This window comes from Taudactylus pleione, unplaced genomic scaffold (genome assembly GCF_031769625.1).
Source record: "Taudactylus pleione unplaced genomic scaffold, aTauple2 ptg001151l, whole genome shotgun sequence".
Taxonomy (NCBI): domain Eukaryota; kingdom Metazoa; phylum Chordata; class Amphibia; order Anura; family Myobatrachidae; genus Taudactylus; species Taudactylus pleione.
In genome coordinates, this window is record NW_028285552.1 from 428,472 (window position 1) to 448,434 (window position 19,963).

At 39.7% G+C, this 19,963-nt stretch overlaps 2 protein-coding genes across 7 annotated transcripts in view; both read left to right on the forward strand.

Moving 5' to 3' along the window:
- Window positions 1-8,487, forward strand: part of ABLIM3 (actin binding LIM protein family member 3) — a 225,581-nt gene extending 217,094 nt beyond the window's left edge. For 5 of the 6 annotated variants that reach the window (XM_088462127.1, XM_088462126.1, XM_088462128.1 and 2 more), the window contains 2 exons: window positions 164-224; window positions 1,951-3,496. In XM_088462127.1, the coding sequence (XP_088318253.1) occupies window positions 164-224; window positions 1,951-2,012 (123 nt within the window). In that variant the 3' untranslated portion in view covers window positions 2,013-3,496. Of the gene's footprint in view, window positions 1-163; window positions 225-1,950; window positions 3,504-6,134 lie in introns of those variants that run through there. The other variant, XM_088462131.1, reaches the window with a different exon arrangement.
- Window positions 8,488-16,630: 8,143 nt separating this feature from the next.
- Window positions 16,631-19,963, forward strand: part of AFAP1L1 (actin filament associated protein 1 like 1) — a 112,617-nt gene continuing 109,284 nt past the window's right edge. Inside the window, exon 1 of the mRNA XM_088462121.1 lies at window positions 16,631-16,704. The gene's annotated coding sequence lies outside the window, so the exon portion shown is untranslated. The remainder of the gene's footprint in view (window positions 16,705-19,963) is intronic.

Genomic DNA, 19,963 nt, shown 5'->3' on the forward strand with positions numbered 1-19,963 from the left:
CATTGCCTCTTCAGTCATTATAGGATCAATCTGATAAGGTGGATGCCACAAAGTTAGACTGTAGTGAGAAAGTGTTGGTTACATAGCTACCAAATAGCCAATAATTGTTCTTTGGCAGTACTTTTGCTATAGCCTTATATAAGATTAACTGTATTTCTTACAGCCGCCCAGCACTGAGCTTTTCCACTATGATAGTGCCAATGCTGTCAACTGGGGCATGCGAGGTAATTATTATTCTGATTTGCTTTAAAATAAGTAATAATGGTAGTGATCATAATCAGCAATGGTCTCCATAAGAATATCACAGTCTATTGTTATGAGACTTCAACATATTCTACAACACTATACAATACGATCAGGACAGACTGGGGATTAAAATAGGCCCCGTCATTCTTCCCGTGGCACACACGAACCAATGAAAAGGGGGCGTGGCCACACTTCACAGGGGACTGATGCGCATCACTGGAGCATGGCCTTGTATCACGCCTCATCCAAACATGTCAGCAGAGAAGACCGCTGGGAGGTGGAGCTGTTTGGCCAGGCCTCCACATGGCTATATTCTATTTTGGTATTTGCCAGATGGCCAGGCTGGCCGTGAATATGATAAATTTGTGCTAATCAGAAATAAAAAAACATACACTGAAAGAAGAGGTATAAAAGTCCCTGCTCATATGAGTTTACAGCTTACAAAAATGGACATACAGGGCTGATGCAGGGTTAGGAGCAAAGGAAAAAAGGAGCAAATTTACACCTTGGTAAAACCATGTTGCACTGCACTTGGGGCAATTTTAAAATGTAGAGAGAGAGTTACAGCTGGGAAGTGGCGTGTAGCTCATTTCTCTCAATTCTAAATTCCAGTGTAAAAAGTAAACTTTTTTTTTCTGTATTTGTTCGCTACATGCAAAAGCAGCCAGTCCTTTCCATGCATGCAAAAATAAATTAATTTATTTATTTATTGCAACATGGTTTGTTCCAGGAGCAAATTGACCTTTTTTTGTTTCAATCCGAACTCTGCATAAGCCCCCCAGTGTGAGTGGGCAGAAGAGGAATTACTAAAGAGGAGGTACTGAAAAATGTATATTTAATGCAGATAATTTTCCAAGAATCGGGGGATTTCTCTAGGAGCAGAACAGATAAAATAAGGGGGGAGAAAGCTTTACTGCTAAAGACTAATATCCTTTAATATTGGAGGTAAAGCAAAAAGGAGTGAATGAGTCATATTGCATATTGTACGCATCCCAGATATAAAACACATGGCTAAATGTGCTGTTCTTTGCTCATGGAGATTTGCACCTTTTCCGCTATGTCCCTTTCGGAAGATTTTACCCTATGCTCCTACCACCCCCAGAACTTTCCTGCAAGTTATAGGAATTTGTATTATGTGATGCAAGATCATACAGTTATTGATCAATGGAGGTGCCATGGATCAATTGTCATATAACTTGTTTAGCAGGGGTGTATAACTCGTGTAACGCAGGGCCCTGGAAATAGGACCTCCATGTTTCTACCACTTCAGCGGAAGGAGAGTAGCCCTCTAATTAGTTTAGCGGGACTTAAATATATGCAAAATAGTCTGCAATCCCTTCTGTTTGTTTAATAAATGAAACAGTTGTAAAGTATAAAACTACATATACAACTAAATGCAATATATAAAGCTGTAAATCGATCCTAGAAAAACTGTCGCAGTTATAGTTCTTTTGTATGCAGCTTTTGTGCATGAAGTGACAACGAGTAATCCAGTATGGATCCCGAGCAAATATATTCATAGGGGTTAATCAAATACTGTATACAGTTTTCATTTCAATAGGGAGTGATATACAGTTTCTAAACCCCATTACATGTTACATACCAACTTCTCTTTTTATTCTATCATTTCCAGATTTGTCACCTTTTGTATGTTTTACCCTTTTCACCCTATCTGACTTGTGTGCCTTCCTCCCTTTATTGCAGAGTACAAGGTGAGAGGACCCACGATTCCCTGTGCAATAAGAATCCTGTTACTATGGCAATGAGCAGTTACTCACCACCAGACGAATCTGACTTGGTTTTTTACATGTCCATTCAACCACAGTTCCAAGGACTTTCTTCATATCCTGAATGAAAATCAATATCATTTTACCCCCACCTCAAAATGCATTGAGGCTGATCTGATCTGTACATTGAATCTTGCAATCAGTAAATTAACCCTACAGTAGCATTCTCTACATTTCCGCTTAGACTGGTGCTCCCATATATAATATATTAAAACACATATATTGTAAAAGCACTCTGGTCCTTACCCGTTTATCATTGAGTGGTTCTTCCTGTGTGGATTTCCTGACTCCATTCTACCTATCAGACATGCTCCTCTAGGTGTCTTGTGTATTTGCTATTATAGTAAAGTGCAGGGCATCCCTTATTTTATATAGTGAGCTTGCTCAGGATCTCAGGCTTGTATGCACAGTTTTGTCAGGATGTGAATGTTACAAATCATGATGACTTTGTAAGTCATTTACAGCTGCTAGAGAGGTCTAACCCGTGTAAAATCTTTTCTTTTCAACATTTCCTCATTACATTTGTTTTTTCTATTTTGAGTTGTGAAAACGCTAAAAGCTATTAGGGGTCAATTCAATTAAATGCGAGTTTGCAAAAGCGTACTCACATCATGAAACGCACAGATATCATGGCAACGCGTGCACCCCAAAATTGTGAGATCCAATTAGTAATGCTAATTTGCGGGACTCGCTCCGGAGGTTCCCTATTATAAACACTTTCCCTACTTTTAACCTGCTTTGGGGGTGCGCACGAAAAAGTAATTTGCAGGGAGAAAGCAATGTAAGCGCAATTGGCGGTGCAAATTTGCCATGAACATGGCTTGCAGGAACCAATTTGCTCCGAATTGAAGTGACCCCTTAGAGCTCATCTAATCTGAACTGCAATAACAGTAGTGGTTTTTAAGTAATCATCACATAACTTTAAATTGGATCTACAAATTGACGCTTACCCATGACCACCACAGCATAAGATCTTTTAGACCAGGCCCAATATACATGTGTATTGTTTAAACTAGGGCATTTGGTTATTTCCATAGGCGTAACTACCATAGGTGGAAAGGGTGCAGCTACTATGGGGCCCAGAGCTGAGGGAGTCCCATCTTTCCTTGTCAAAGTTACATGTGTTATATACATTTTTCACCATTGGGTGGTATATAGGAGCCCTTACAAACTTTTGTTATGGGGCCTTCATTTACCTAGTTACGCCTCATTTCTTTGTGTGTTTTACACTGATTTAGTAATATACAGTAGAAGACTCGAAGAGGTAAAGGCATAAGTTTAATGCAGACATAATTTAAAAAATGGACATTAATGTGATGATGAACTGCATGTTAGTGAATTGTAGCACATAATACACATCTTTCCAACTGATCTTTTCTCATTCGACAGATCTATCCATATGAATTACTCATGGTCACCACAAGAGGGAGGAGCAGACTACCTAAAGACGCAGACAGAACTCGCTTGGAAGTAAGTAGTACGAGTTGTGCAGCACTGTGACATCACACTAGAACGCAGGTTGCTACACTCTAGTCTGTATGACATGATGGCATCTTGTAAAAAGCTATTTTTGTTCTGGATCCTCAGGGCCTTCCTGCGGTACATGATTTAGTTGCATATTTGGAAATGCCTGCACAGCTAATCGCTAATGAAAAGGCGCTAACAAGGGTGCAGATTTTAACTTGACGCTGGTGGTATATAATACTAATTCACTGCTTATCCACTAAGTTACATATGGTATGCCATTTGTTCTGCCTAGGCACACACAATGTATTTCAAAATTGAAAATTATGGAGCATACACACGGTCAGATTTGTCAGATGAACGATTGAATGATTGAACGATTTTTGACTGCATTAAAATGAATGGAATCGTCCAAGTCTGACTGCAAACACATCAGATGTCAGATATCGTTATCTGACAAACGGGAACGCGCATCGTTCATTGTCCATCGTTCAGGCATGTCAGATATGTCAGATTTTCCTTCAAATATGAACGTTATCGTTCAGATCTGAAGGAAAAATCTGACCGTGTATATGCACCATTAGAGTCAAACCTGCATTAGAAAATTGTGATTGTAGATAGCGCTTTGTACTGAAGTTTTCCTGCTGGACATAAATGTTTGATTCCCAGCATAGCGATGGCAGTGGCAAACGCAGGATTTCTGGAGGGGGGGTTTCCAAAAGCATGATTGAGTGAGTGTTGCCAGTCCATGAAGAGGGCAGAATTCGTACTTAACCAGTTTTAATATGCGTCGTACAAAGTGTATTGTGTGTCATAATTCAAGCATAAACAAAACTAGTGATCACAGTAAGTCATTAGATGCGGCAGTATGGCCATCCTGCCTGAGCTGAATGTTTTTATTTTATATGTGGGAACCATTCCAGAGCATGGGAGCAAGTCCGGGAGTCTGGGGGAGCAGCAGAGGAACCTAGCACTGCCCTGGACATATATGTACATATTGGGCTGTATAGCAGCACATCCCTAACAGTGCATGTTTTCCAGAACTCCTAGTTGGTGCACAGGTTATTTATTACTGGCTGATACATGTTAAAAGACCTACAGGTGGTGCTAATCATTTCATTTGTGATACTGTGAAGAACATGCAGCACTAATAACATTCTATGTCCGTTGTGGTCATGGGCTGGGGAGGGGGGTTTCCAGGCAGCTGGAACACCCCTCCGCCCTGCATTTGCCTAAGGATGGGCAGTGCAGTTGCAAAACAATGTGCACTATTTCTTCTCATGTGAATCTTAAGTGTCATTACATATAGGCCCTGATTCAGACCCGCTCGCTAAGGCGCAATTGCTCGCTGTGAGCGATTTTCACCCATCTGCACATGCGTATAATTCGCAGTGCGCAAGCCATTTGTTGCGATCTGATTTTAGTAGCTCGTAAGCCACTATAAGATCGCTGCTTTGAGTGACAGTGCAGTTTGTGGGTGGTAACAGGGGAAGGTGCTTGTGAACGGGGGAATGGATGTGTCAGGCCGCCAAAACGCTGTTTAAAGGGTGTGCATAATTAGCAATGTAGTGTCATTGTACACGTCACCTGCATGTATTTCAGGCCGCACTGATCGCAGTGCTTGCGGCGGGGAGAGGCAACCCCAAGGACTGCGAGCTGCTCCAATGGCTCCCGATTAACCATACATTTCCCGGAGATGACGTGTGTTGCAAGTGGCAAGGGGGCGTCTTCAGACACTTGCGAGTGCACTTTGCCATAGCTCACTAACACACAGTGGGCGTCCTTACGAGACGCACTGCGAGCGCTTAATTTAAATATCCGGTCCCTTTTTGCCTGCAAGTGATCGCATCTTGCGAGCGGGTCTGAATGAGCTCCATAGTGCAGTGTTGTATAAATTAAATCAATACTGAAAAAATAGCCACTTATTTACTCATTGCAGCCGTCTTCACACTTAGGGGAGTTGTATGAAACCTTCTAAATAGGACAACCAATCAGATTCTAGCTGTCATTTATCTGGTACATTCTATAAAATGATAGCTAGAATCTGATTATTCCTGGTCTCCTCTCCCGAAATGTCTGGGAGGGTCGTGAATTTTAGCGAGCCCCCCTGGGAAAGTAGGCCAGGACTACCAGTCTTGGTGATTATGTTTGGGGCACCCCTCCTCCCCTCAACAGGTGCCCCAAACATAATCCCCTCCTCTGCTTCTTACCTTGTGTGGGTGCAGGATGTCATACTCTCCTTATGGGAGTACGACGCTGGCCTGTGACATCATATCCCAGCCTATTGCAAACATAGTGCAGCAACTAGTAGCTTCACAGGTAAGAAGACACTGTGTAAGTCATGCAGCATCAGTCAGTGATGCCATTGGGGGCTGCCTGTGTTAGAACTGGCCCTGCTCTTTCTTGTGAAGAAGAGTGGCCTGATGATGCACCAGTGGGCTGGACTCTGGTGATACAGATCATATCATCATGCTCCCTGCTATTGCCCTTTAGATCTCCCCTATGCAATCTCCCAGAGGCGAGTTTCAGAGAGTAGGCAAGTATGTCTGTAATACTCTCCATGCTGTTACAAATAAGTCTCTGCGTTTGTTGAGCTGCCATCTGTAACCTCGTCTCTGTTTTTGAATCTCTCCACAGCGCCACCTATCAGCTGAAGAGTTTTATCAAGTGTTTGGAATGACCATATCAGAGTTTGACCGCCTGGCACTGTGGAAAAGAAACGAGCTGAAGAAACAAGCCAGACTTTTCTAACTCTCTACTATGTGCCTCAAAATGTACACCTCTATAAATATATTTATAAATAAATAATGTATAACTACTACACATGATATATATATATTGTATTATAGGAAAATCTCCAGAGGAATTTACTTTATACTTTTCAGAAGTGAAAGGGACTTCGACCTAATTCTATGCAATGAGTTGTAATCCCTTTTACCACTGGCAAGGTTATTCTGTGGAGAGAGATATTTTCAACTCTTGGTTATATTTTTTAATATACAGTTTTTTATGCGCTGCTATTTTGGAGAGTTTAAGGACTTCAATAAACCTACATTATTAAGATTGTTACAATGCATCTTCAAATTACAGTTGTTTTGATGTCCCAAAATTTCAGTGGTGACTAATGGGCAGGACAACAGAATGTGCACCATTTAAGTATGCATTGCCCATTGGTGTCACTGCAGGTCGCAGCAAAATCAAGCCAAGCATTGACTCATGTACAGAAACTGGCCGATGCGTATTCGCTCCACAGGCAGAATTTAAGCTGCCTCTTTATCTAGTCACTTGACTTTTCATTGATTTGATAAAAGCAATTGTTTTGTAATCACTTTATAATATTTTACTACCTTTCAACATTATTTCTTTTGTTTCTTTGGTAACTGCAACAAAAAATAAATAAATTAGAGTTTGATAACCAATGACATCTCTAAAGCAAAATTTCTTTCAATGTAAAAAAAAAAAAAAAAAATGACAAGAAAAAAATAATTGAATTCTTCTGTAATAAGGCCTATATAACGAAATGTAGCATGGCCGGCAATAATTTAATATAGATCACAAAACTAGTCTGCTACAAATGTTACATTAGCTCTGTAACATCATTACGAGCCATTTCCCAGTCATACTTATTTCATGGCCTTCTATACTGTAATTGGAATCATAGTGCCATCTAGTGTGCACAATTACCACATTCTTCAAAGTAGATGATTGCGATCTATTACAGAGTTATTTCCCTGTTAGCCTTTATTAAGTGTATTAAAAAAAAAAAGAGCTATCCTTTAATTACGCAGTTTTCAACAAATAAGCCTTTAACAGGTTGTATCATACTTCTCTCCATTGTGCAGTCATGCCAAAATCTTTTTTGTCTTAGAAGGAAATTTCCACTTCATATCTTCCAATTAATAATATGATGATGCACAAATGTTTTATTTGTATTTTTCTGCTCCATTGAAAACAAAATGTGAGAATGTCAGCTCCTCTACAGCACTAAGGCTGATCACCCCCGGGCATTGCATTAAACCCCTGACACAAAGCACGGGAAACGCGATCGCACTTGACATGTGTTAGTTAATGAGCGCTTGCTGTCGATGGAGTACTTTCTGTTGACCTTAATATGTTAAATTCTGATGGATGCAAGTAAATAGATCAGGGAACGTCCCAAAAAACTTTGCTACCATGCAAACACTCCTAACTGAAAGTGCAAAAACGATGTGTTATTTACACCTCTGCAGCAATTCCCATAGCAGTGTACATGCTTTTACAAGTGTTATAAGAAACACTACTAACTGCAGGTATTTTGATGCCAGTGGCTATGGGCCTAAGCTACAACATTTTTTTATAAGAGGGCTACAACAGTCCAGAAACCTAAAACCCTACCCCCTATTATTGTGTCCAGCCCACAGGTACAGGTAACTTCATATATTTTTTCCAAAAAGGCAGCAGAAAAATTTATAATAATTATCAACTGTGGATATGAAGTAAAAAACAAAAGCAAGGTCTGTTGGGGTTCCCTTTTAATAGTTTAAGAAGCCCAGCTATAAAGACAGCAATGTGTTAGGCATATACCATTTCCAAATGCATTTTCAGGTGCTGTCAGCTTTTTGCTGGAAAAAAAAGAAAACTACATTACATTGATGACTAAATGTATTTCTTCATAGGGTCCAACGTAGCAAATAGAATCATTGTTTTTGAACAGTAAGAATAATATAGAATCAGAATAATATTGTGGTTGCTTCTTTATTCACTGTAAAATCTTTATGCAAAGCCCTCTCCTTTCCAGTAAGACCCAACAGTGACATAGAACCAAACACGTCCCTGATATAGGAGATGCCATCAGTCTCCTTCCCATTTATTTAAACACCTGAGGCAAGAAAACAACTTGGAAATAACTGTCAGAGCAGAAAAGTTCCTCTCTCATGTCTGATCTCTGTTTGCCTTGGATTTGGAGTCCAGATATGTTAACTATTAAAGAAAAAACAGTTGCCTCCCTCAAGATGCCTCCTTGTGTCTTTCATGTGCACTTTATGCTCTGTACATGTGTATCCGCATGTGTGTTTTAATTCCGATATGTACAACAGTGAAACCTTGGGCGTTTTTCCTTCTTTTTTTTGTGTGTTAGTTGTTTTATCTGTAGTCCAAAAACAGCAACCAGCCAACATAAACAGTGTTTAAAATGAATAAAATCCCTCCTGGAGAGATTATGAAAGAACAGAATTTCAAAGAAATATTGTATTTCATAGGAAGGACGTCTGATGTCATTTACTTGTGTCCTGCTGGGGATGTTCTGCTGGCAACTGCAGAATATGAGGAATACTTGTACAGCGCCAGAGGGAGACTTGTTTAATGACATGGTAGCGTGTACAATTGACTAGGCCACTGCATGATGACCGTATGAACATGCTAATTATTTTCCTTACAATAACTAATGTAATTTATTATACATATTACATGGACTCCAATCTAAAGGATTATTTTGGAACCAAAATGCACACTATCCACAAAACTACTTATGAGTAAAATCATATTTTTATGGGATAGATGTACTAAGCCTTGGAGAGAGATAAAGTACCAACCAATCAGCTCCTGACTGTCATTTTTCAAACACAGCCTGTAAAGTGACAGGAGCTGATTGGTTGGTACGTCATCTCTCTCCAAGGCTTAGTGCATCTCCCCCTCTATATGATACTGTTCCTTTAGTATGACTAGAAATAATTATCCTTACAATTGGGGTTCAGTGAGGACTCGTGTATTTTTTCTGGCTGCTCTTTTCTTCTGCTTTCTTTTCTTGTGTATATTTTCCTTACTTATTATTATTGTTATTTATATAGTGCATATATAGTCAGGTCCATAAATATTAGGACATTGACAGAATTTTCATGTTTTGGCCTCTATTCACCACCACAATGGCTTTGAAATTAAACAAACAAGATGTGCTTTAACTGCAGACTTTCAGATTTAATTTGAGGGTAATTACATCCAAATCAGGTGAACGGTGTAGGAATTACAACAGTTTCTATATGTGCCTCCCACTTTTTGCAACACATTCCACTTTTTAGCCTTAAAAAACTCTTTGGTTGCTTTTGCAGTAAGCTTCGGGTCATTGTCCATCTGCACTGTGAAGCGCCGTCCAATGAGTTCTGAAGCATTTGACTGAATATGAGCATATAATATTGCCCGAAACACTTCAGAATTCATTCTGCTGCTTTTGTCAGCAGTCACATCATCAATAAATACAAGGGAACCAGTTCCATTGGCAGCCATTCATGCCCACGCCATGACACTACCAGCACCATGCTTCACTGATGAGGTGGTATGTTTTGGATCATGAGCAGTTCCTTTCCTTCTCCATACTCTTCTCTTCCCATCACTCTGGTACAAGTTGATCTTTGTCTCATCTGTCCATAGGATGTTGTTCCAGAACTGTAATGGCTTTTTTAGATGTTGTTTGGCAAACTCTAATCTGGTCTTCCTGTTTTTGTGGCTCACCAATGGTTTACATCTTGTGGTGAACCCTCTATATTAACTCTTGCGAAATCTTCTCTTGATTGTTGACTTTGACACATATATACCTACCTCCTGGAGAGTGTTCTTGATTTGGCCAACTGTTGTGAAGGGGTTTTTCTTCAACAGGGAAATAATTCTTCTGTCATACACCGCAGTTGTTTTCCATGGTCGTCCGGGTCTTTTGGTGTTGCTGAGCTCTCCGGTGCGTTCTTTCTTTTTAAGAATATTCCAAACAGTTGATTTGGCCACACCTAATGTTTTTGCTATTTCTCTGATGGGTTTGTTTTGATTTTTCAGCCTAATGATGGCTTGCTTCACTGATAGTGACAGCTCTTTGGATCTCATATTGAGAGTCGACAGCAACTGATTCCAAATGCAAATGTCACACCTAGAATCAACTCCAGACCTTTTACCTGCTTAATTGATAATGAAATAATGAGGGAATAGCCCACACCTGTCCATGAAATAGCTTTTGAGTTGATAGTCCCATTACTTTTGGCCCCCGAAAAAGTGTGAGGCATATATAGAAACCGTTGTAATTCCTACACCGTTCACCTGATTTGGATGTAATTACCCTCAAATTAAATCTGAAAGTCTGCAGTTAAAGCACATCTTGTTTGTTTCATTTCAAAGCCATTGTGGTGGTGAATAGAGCCCAAAATATGAAAATTCTGTCAATGTCCCAATATTTATGCACCCGACTGTATATAATGCAAAGCTTCAAAAGAGAATTTTTATTATTATTTACATCAGTCTCTGCACCAGTAGAACTTACTATCTATATTACCTATCCATCATCTTCTTATTTATTCTAGCCTTGAAGGAGCAGGGCCCTCTTCCCTAATGTACTCTTCCTACCCTTACTTTAGCCACCATCTCCTCCCCCTTGATATTATTTTTGCTATCAGTGGCTGTGAACCTGTCTGCTGCATCCATCAACTTGGGTACAGGTTAAGCCAGCACCGGTTTTATAGGTATAGTGAGTTATCTTTATAGTTGTATAGGTCAGCCATGAGAAGTGATTGCAATCTTATCTGATAAAAAAAATGAGTGAGCTACACCCCAAATCAGATTTTTTGTTTTAATTCACTTTAGTTATTTAAAGGGAAGAATGTGTGTTTTTGAGAAGCAGCGTATGTTACTGTACTTACTGGGAGTTGTGGCCCCATCATCTGCAGTATATATTGTGCATTAGGGTCAGACAGTGAAGTGTTTGTAAGCTATTTGACAAAAAAAATAGTGAGATGCACCGCAAAGAAGATTTTTTCTGATGTTTTAATTCAATTTAGTTATTTAAAGGGGAGACTACGTTTTTGAGAAGCAGCATATGTTACTGTACTTACTGGATGTTGCACCCTCATCTTCTGCACTACAAAAATATAAAAAATGAAATAAAATATATTTTTTTCTGTTTTTAAAATCTTTTATAATTCAATGTAGATATTTCAAGGGAAGATTATGCATTTTTGAGAGGCAGAGTATATTACTGTACTTGCTGGGTATTGTGGCCCCATCAGCTGTACCCCAAAATAATAAAAGGTGAAAAAAAAACTTATTTTTTCTTGGTTTTAAAGACTCTCCTGAGGATTAGTCATTTTCAATAACACAAGTAATAATGGGCCTGATTCAGTAGTGGACGCAATGCCTCTATTTATGCTGTTGTGTAATTATCGGCTGTCTGAGCATGCATCACGATGGCATTGCACATGCCATCGCACAGGTACCTTAGCAATGCCACTCGCAGTGAGAATTTCTTTGCAAAGTGATTGACTTTCAGGGACCGCTTGTGAGTGTTGGTTACGGAGAGTGGCAGCAATAGGTGTTTTGCCTGCGTTTTTGGGGCTTCTCTGAGCATACTACTGTGAGCCCAAAAGCACTAGTTTGGATCTGCAAAGCTGCTGGTAGGTGTCTCAATACTTTTCCAGTTGGCTGCATGCATTAGCATATTTTTGCACATTTTTATGGGATCTCATCTTTGATTGCATTAGTGTACCTATGTGAATCAGGCCCAATGTATGAACAGTACAACTGGGTGAATTTTAACACATAACATTTTGCACACACAATTGTGTTCAGAATTTCTTAAAAATTACAGGGGCATGCAGGAGATACCTGTAAAATTTCTGGGCATTGAACATTGCAGTAGCTGCAAGAACAGACCCATTTGCCATGCCACCAACTGAAGCAAGAGCCAGTAACCAGGTGAAATTCCACCCTTTATAATCTTCAGTGACTGACGGAACAGCAACAACAAGTATGTTTGACTTGTAGATTAAGTTCTTTAGTTGCTTCACCAAGATCAAATTGTTTGCAACATCTTGCAATTGGATCTCTACATTTTGGCAACCATGCTTGATCACAGGTTTAAGTTCTATGTAATGTCTTTATTTCCAACTGAAACAGATCTTAAGAGATACAAAAAGCTCCTTGTGAGCAAGTTATAAGCTCAAGTGGAACTTAAGATGACGTTTCCTGCTTCAGTTTCTCCTGCAAATGCTACTTCTAGGAAAAAAACATACCATTTCCAAGAGACTAAGTGATGATGATGAGTTAACAGCGCACCAGAGAGAAACATTATAATACGGTCAGGCTTAAAAGAAATATCCATATACACCTCTACCATGATTCAACTAATACAGTAAGTATCAATAGAATAGTGGAGAATTACATTCATGATAATGTACAAATTGGCATCTCACACAGTCTCTTTAAATACTGAGACAAAAAAAAAGGAAGTTTGGAGATCCTTGTACAAATTTGTTATGGTACTTAAGCTGTTCACCTTCCAGTGTGTACTTGGGAGGAATGTTTAGAACAGCCAGGAACCTTGTGAGTGATCAGTGTAGGAGGATACTTCTAAAATGTAGTAAAAACGATGTTCATCAAAATGAACTACAAATTCAGAGAGGAAAACCTTTGCCCAATTAAAACATATACTGCACCAGTACATTCTAGTGAGGATGATCTAATATTGTGTGCAGATGATGATTTTAAAAGTGATGAGGGTGATGATGATGACAACATCTTCAACTTTGACAATGATTAACACTGGTAGCTGAAGCCTATTGGTAGCTTGGTTTAACCAAACCACAAAATGTTTTCTTTTGCAGAGGCCCAAACAAACCAAGCACTTCAGCCACAAAAGTGGCAGTCCCTATTGCTGAAGTGCTTGGACTGTTAAACTGTGCATGTCTCTTTTAATATACCTGAGTGTGGGAGGGCCCAAGGACAATTCTATTGTGCACCATTTTTCATTATGGCTTTGCCCATCTTGCTGTATTGGTGTAAAGACTACTTGCCGGTTACTCCATCTTACAAAGAGAAAGGTCTATTTGTGCTAATAAGATACCATTTATTATTAAATAAAAATAGAATAATCAGGGGGTCTGATGTTCACTAAAAAATATATATAAATGTATTAGTATATTTTATATGTAATGTATATTTATTCAGACTAGAATGTAACTAGCCATAATGTAAACATTAATATTTAGACATGTAACACATACATAAATACTGCATATAAAAAAAATATGTACAACCAATAAAACAACTATAATGATCATAATAACTCTATGGAGATCTCCAATTCTAATATATGAATAACACTGTGCTTTTAAAAGGACTCTGTCCATATATTCATAAGATATCGCTCCTGGTTTTAAGCCACAGATAAAAATACAAATGGAAATATGAAAACTTGTATAATCACCACTCTCCACTAATGTTAGTAGTCAGCACTCAATATACTGTGCGGGAATAGGCAGTCCTGAACATGTCATAAATATTGGGATATTTATGCACCTGACTGTATATAATCGATAATAAGGTGCAGCACTCGTTTGATAAAGACAAACCACGCATAAAATAGTTGCCATCAACGTTTCAGTGTCTTTATTAGCACTATCTTCAGGATGTAAAGAATAAAAAAGAAATCCAGCTTACCTTTAAAGACTTCACCCCTAAGTGAGACCATGCCGAAGACAGGACCACACACACGTTCAGCGTCCTAGGTCAATGACGTCATCGCGATGTCCATGTGACTAGCAGAAGACCCATCACTATGGAAACAGTATAAACATGATACTGGAAACAAATGGGAACACATAAATATACATAAGGGACTACACATAGCAAAATAGCATCATAGAATAAACAAAGCCTGCACATCAATAAGGTCTAAAGCGGGACATAACAGTGGATCTATATTCAAAATAATGGACATTGCATAACCTAAAGCGGTATATTATATCCAAACAAAGACGTTTTATTAGCATAATTGTTCTCAGATACATTAGCACCCACATTAACCAACGATAAACTCTCATGGATTATGTCTAAATAAGGTATTAGAAACATGATAGTGACAAACCATCATTTAAACCACGGGGTGTAATTACCCCCAATCAATTAATCCACCGGCCTCACACTGAAGCACCAGACATCCCCTATCATCTCCTCTCAGGAGTGGTGGGATGTGGTCGATCATTCTGTATCGCGAGCTAGCTAGTGTAGTTCTCATCTCTACAAAATGACGGACTACTGGATATTCACTATTGCCACTATTCAAAGCAGTTATAATATTGGAGCAATGCCTCGCCATCCGCTCCTTAAATTTACGTTGGGTTTTCCCTATGTACAATAACCCACAAGGGCATACAATCTGGTAGACTACGAAAGTGCTGTTACAAGTTAGGGAATGTTGAATAAAATACTTTTTCCCAGATAGGGGGTGGTGAAACGAGTCACCCGTTAGTAGATATCTGCATGTGACACAAGGGCATTTGAAACATCCCATCTTTTTATTCGACAAAAAATGTTGGGGGGGGGGCATAGCAGGTGAGTTTCTTTAAATATCTGCTTTGACCAAAAGGTCATGAAGGTTTCTGCCCCGAGAGTAACTCGGCACTAAATTGGTATTGGACAGGGGTAATGACCTATCTGTTTTTATCAAATGCCAATGTTTTTGGCTGCCCTATTAATGTTAGGTGACAATACATTAAATCTATTCACCCATGGAAAAACTTGTTTCTGAGATTGTTACTTTTCTTAAGGAGGTCATTCTGATCTAATCTAAGAGCACGTTGTTTAGCATCTTGAAGTAATTTATGGGGATAACCCCTCTTCAGAAATTTCTGAATTAATTAATTGATCTGAACAATGGCCACTTCTTTAATATTATTTATCTTCAATATCCTAACCATCCTACCGAATATGGTAACCCAATTTTCAAATTCCTAGGGTGGCAGCTATGCATATGTAGGAGCGTATTGCGATCCGTAGACTTAGTATAAAAGGAATTGTCTGATTTCTAAATTTTAACATCCAAGAAATCTATACTTTCACGGTTCATTCGAATTGTGAATTTGAAAGAGGAAGCAATTGAATTATGCATTTCAATGATCTCACCCAATCTATTTTCTGAATCATTCCATAAGAAGAACTGATTATCAATAAACCACGTATAAAAAAAATTATCTTAGAGGCAATTTCCACATTGTCAAAGAAAATCTCCTGTTCGATGCCGAACATATATATATTCGCATAAGCTGATATATATATTCACATGGATGTTGCGATGACGTAATTGACGTAGGACGCTGAACAGGTGTGTGGTCCCGTCTCCGGCATTGTCTCACTTGGGGTGAAGTCTTTAAAGGTAAGCTGGATTTCTTTTATCTTCTTTACATTCTGAAGATAGTGCTAATAAAGGCACTGAAACGTTGATGGCAACTATTTTATGCGTGGTTTGACTGTATCAGACGAGTGCCACACCTTATTATTGATTATCTGATGTTTTTGTGAAGGCACCATTGGCAGTAGTGGCTTGTTGTTTGGAGTGCCAGATTTTATATATACATATATATATATATATTATACAAAGAGTACTGATAGTAGCGCTAGTTTCTATATGGAGTCTGTAAACATCACAATCCTTTGATGAATTGGTTAGTGTTCTACTATAATCCCGTTGTCACGGTGGCTGCTCTCAGTTCTCCAAAAGGATCGTTGTTGTGCGGTCCCACAATTTATGAAAATACAAAAGGTGAGAACGAGCGCCTTATAAGTATAGTAAGTTTTATAATTGAATGCACACTTCTGTTAAATTACAAAGCGTACCGTGTGTGCCTAATAAACAGGCATATAATGTTGTGTTCCTGGTCCGCAATTATACGTTCCTTTTTAGTGTAGAACTTCCCTCCGGGTTTAGGATGGTTAATACAGCCACAATATTTATGAAAGTAGAAGAGGTGAGATCAAGCGTTTTATAGTGTAGTAACTTATACTATCAACCGCACACTTATAATAATTTACAAAGCGTACCGTGTGTGCCTAATAAATAGGCATGTATTGATGTATCCTTGGTCAACACCCTCACGTCCCTTTATAATGTGGCACAATTAATTCACTCCAGGTGGGATTATAAATAGGGAGAAAAGGATGCTTGCATAGTGTAGTATATTAAAAAGTTTTTTAATTACACACATATAACACAAAAAAAAATTAATTACAATTTAAAGATGATTTTAAAGCTTATCTGTTTGATATAGCAGTCCCAGATAGCGGGGGTCACCACAGACTCAACGCGTTTCGTCCCTACTGCCTCTGCGGCTGGACTTCGTCAGGAGGATATTTGCCTTAGGACGCTGAACAGGTGTGTGGTCCCGTCTCCGGCATTGTCTCACTTGGGGTGAAGTCTTTAAAGGTAAGCTGGATTTCTTTTATCTTCTTTACATTCTGAAGATAGTGCTAATAAAGGCACTGAAACGTGGATGGCAACTATTTTATGCGTGGTTTGACTTTATCAGACGAGTGCCACACCTTATTATTGATTATCTGATGTTTTTGTGAAGGCACCATTGGCAGTAGTGGCTTGTTGTTTGGAGTGCCAGATTTTATATATATATATATATACATACATACATACACTGTGACACAGTCGGGATAGGGGTCCCTCTCCTGGGGTAGATGGACTCCCTCTTTACACACACAGCAGCCACAGAAACAGGAGACAGTTCTGGGGTTCTCGGGCAAGCTGGATGGAGCCAGTCTTTATTGTACCAGGCATATAAACAAAATGAAACATAAACAAAATCCTAGCCCGTCTGGGTTCTAACTAGACAGTAGGTTCCCTCACTATCAGAACACTAAACAAGTTCACGTCCACAGTACTTACAGGTTTGTATCAAACAGTGTCTCAGAGCAAGCTAGCTTGCGGGCCTGCTCTCCCAGGTGTGAGACTCAGCCACAACTAAACCCAGCTTATATCAGCCATTTCCAGGTGCAAGCCCTAATGAGCCTGCTACCAGGCTGAAAGGTCCACCTGGAGTGGCCTGTGGATGGAGCCCTCCTTCTCCTCACATCCACATCCCCAGGACCCATTCCAGCTTTTCACCAAAGCCGACATTTCTAGTCTGCTTTGTCAAACAGTCTTCTGCTGGTTTCAAAACACAGGACAGGAACCTGGGACACACATAGAAGCCATTCCAAACTTTTCCAGTGCTTCTATCCACATATCCCCCCCCCCTTTGTTGCGACCTGTGGGGCGGAACAACTGCAGCCCCCAAACAATGAACGCGTGACAAAGTGTCTGCATTGGCCAGCTGGCTTCCTGGCCTGTGTTCTACTGAAAATTTTAAGTTTTGCAATGCCAAGAACAACCTTGTTATTCTCCCTTAGTGATCAGCCTGAACTTCCTTCTCACCAGGTAGTACCTGAGAGTTTCCAATGCCCATTTTATGGCCAACACTTCCTTCTCAACTGTAGCATAGTTTCTCTCATGTACATTTAATTTCCTGCTTAGATAAAAAATAGGGTGTTCCTCACCTTCCTTGTTCTGGGACAGGACCGCTCCAGTTTGCACAACAAACTCCCTATCAAAATCAGGAGTCATCAGAACTGGTTAGGAACACAACACTATTTTCAACTCCTGAAAAGCCCTCTCTGCTTCAGGACTCCATTCCACCATGACTTTCTGTTTGCCTTTGGTAAAGTCAGTCAGTGGGACTGCAATGGTGGCAAAATTGTGTATAAACCTCCTATAATACCCAGTGATCCCTAAGAAGGCTGCTTCTTATTCAGGGGTCGTGGCCAGTTTTGTATTGCCTCAATCTTATTGAGCTGTGGCTTTATCAAACCTCTGCCAATGGTGTATCCAAGATACTTTACTTCTTCCATCCCTAGACCACACTTTTTTGGGTTGGCTGTCAAACCTGCCTTAAAGATGGAGTCCAACACTGCTTGTACTCTAGGCAAGTGAGACTGCCAATCAGGACTATGAATGACCACATCATCCAGATAAGCAGCAGCATACTGTCTAAGGGGCCTTAGAATCCCATCCATCATTCTTTGGAAGGTAGCAGGTGCGCCATGTAGCCCAAAGGGCAACATCTTGTACTGAAACAACCCCTCCGGTGCAGAAAAAGCTGTCTTTTCTTTGGTGTTCTCAGTTAACGGCACTTGCCAATACACTTTGGTTAAGTCAAGAGTGGTTAAATATCTGGCTGCCACCAGCCTTTCAATTAGTTCATCCACCCTAGGCATTGGGTAGGCATCGAATTTTGACACACTGTTCAATTTCCGGAAGTCATTGCAGAAATGCACACTCCCGTGGGCTTTGGAATAAGCACAATGTGACTTGACCACTCACTATGCGATTCTTCAATTACACCCAACTCTAACATTTTTTTAATTTCTTTCGATACTGATTCTCTTTGGGCTTCTGGTGACCTATAGGGGTTTAGGTTAGGCATACAAAAACAAAGATACAGCACTGAAAATACAATCTAGTAAGAATATATATTCAATAAAAATAATGATAAGAGCATATGCAATAATTTCAATCGTTAAAATAAATATGTCATCCGGTCCACCCTAATTGTCTAATCCATAGGTGCTGAGGAGCAATTGATAGTCCAATGTGAATGGTGATCAAATACTGTGTACTCCCAGCCAGATAATTACCAAGTCCAATATGAATGAGGGATCCCAATTAGCAGTGCTGGCAAGCTTCCGCATATATCTGTTCCCCTGGTCTAAGGTATGGCGATGAGCTGGTACAGCTAAGACACGTGGATGGATCATGCAACTCGCACTCCTTGGTTGAAAATGGGTGGTGGAGACTGGCACATCCACATTTCTGACGCGTTTCACTGTGACAAAACCACAGCTTTGATAAACTATTGAAATTATTGCATATGCTCTTATTTTTATTATTAAATATATATTCTTACTAGATTGTATTTTCTGCGCTGTATCTTTGTTTTTGTATGCTTTTCCTTTTTGAGATCTGACTAATCTCTTTATACAGCTGCTGAGTTTGAACGGATTATTCATTGCCTGTTAGCGCTCCATCAGTATTTTCAGGGGTTTAGGTTAACCTTAACCCCTGGGTCAGTGATTATGTCATGTTTAATGAACGTGGTTTTCCCTGGTATGTCAGAAAACAGCACCCTATTTCTGATCAGAAATTCCTTAACTTCTTGCTGTTGACTTGCTGACAGGGTTTTTGCCACTGTCACTTCGGTAACCACGGGGCCGGATGGCTGACAGTGCTGCTCTATCCTTCCAGGGTTTTATAAGATTTACATGTATATCTGTTCTGGCTTTCTTTTCCCCGGCTGGTGAACTTTATAATTGACCTACCCCACTTTTTCTAAGATTTCAAAGGGTCCTTGCCATTTAGCCAAAAGTTTACTTTCTACTGTGGAAACCAACACCAAAACTCTGTCCCCAGGAGCAAAGTTGTGTAACCGAGAATTGCGGTTGTATACCCTCTGCTGTGCCTGTTGGGCCTGTTCCAAGTGCTCGCTTACTATAGGAACCACAGCAGCAATTCTTTCTTGCATTTGGGAAACATGCCTAATAACTGTTTTATACTGACTGGATTGCCCCTCCCATGTCTCTTTGGCAATGTCTAGTAACCCCCTTGGGTGTCTCCCATATAACAAATCGAAAGGCGAAAA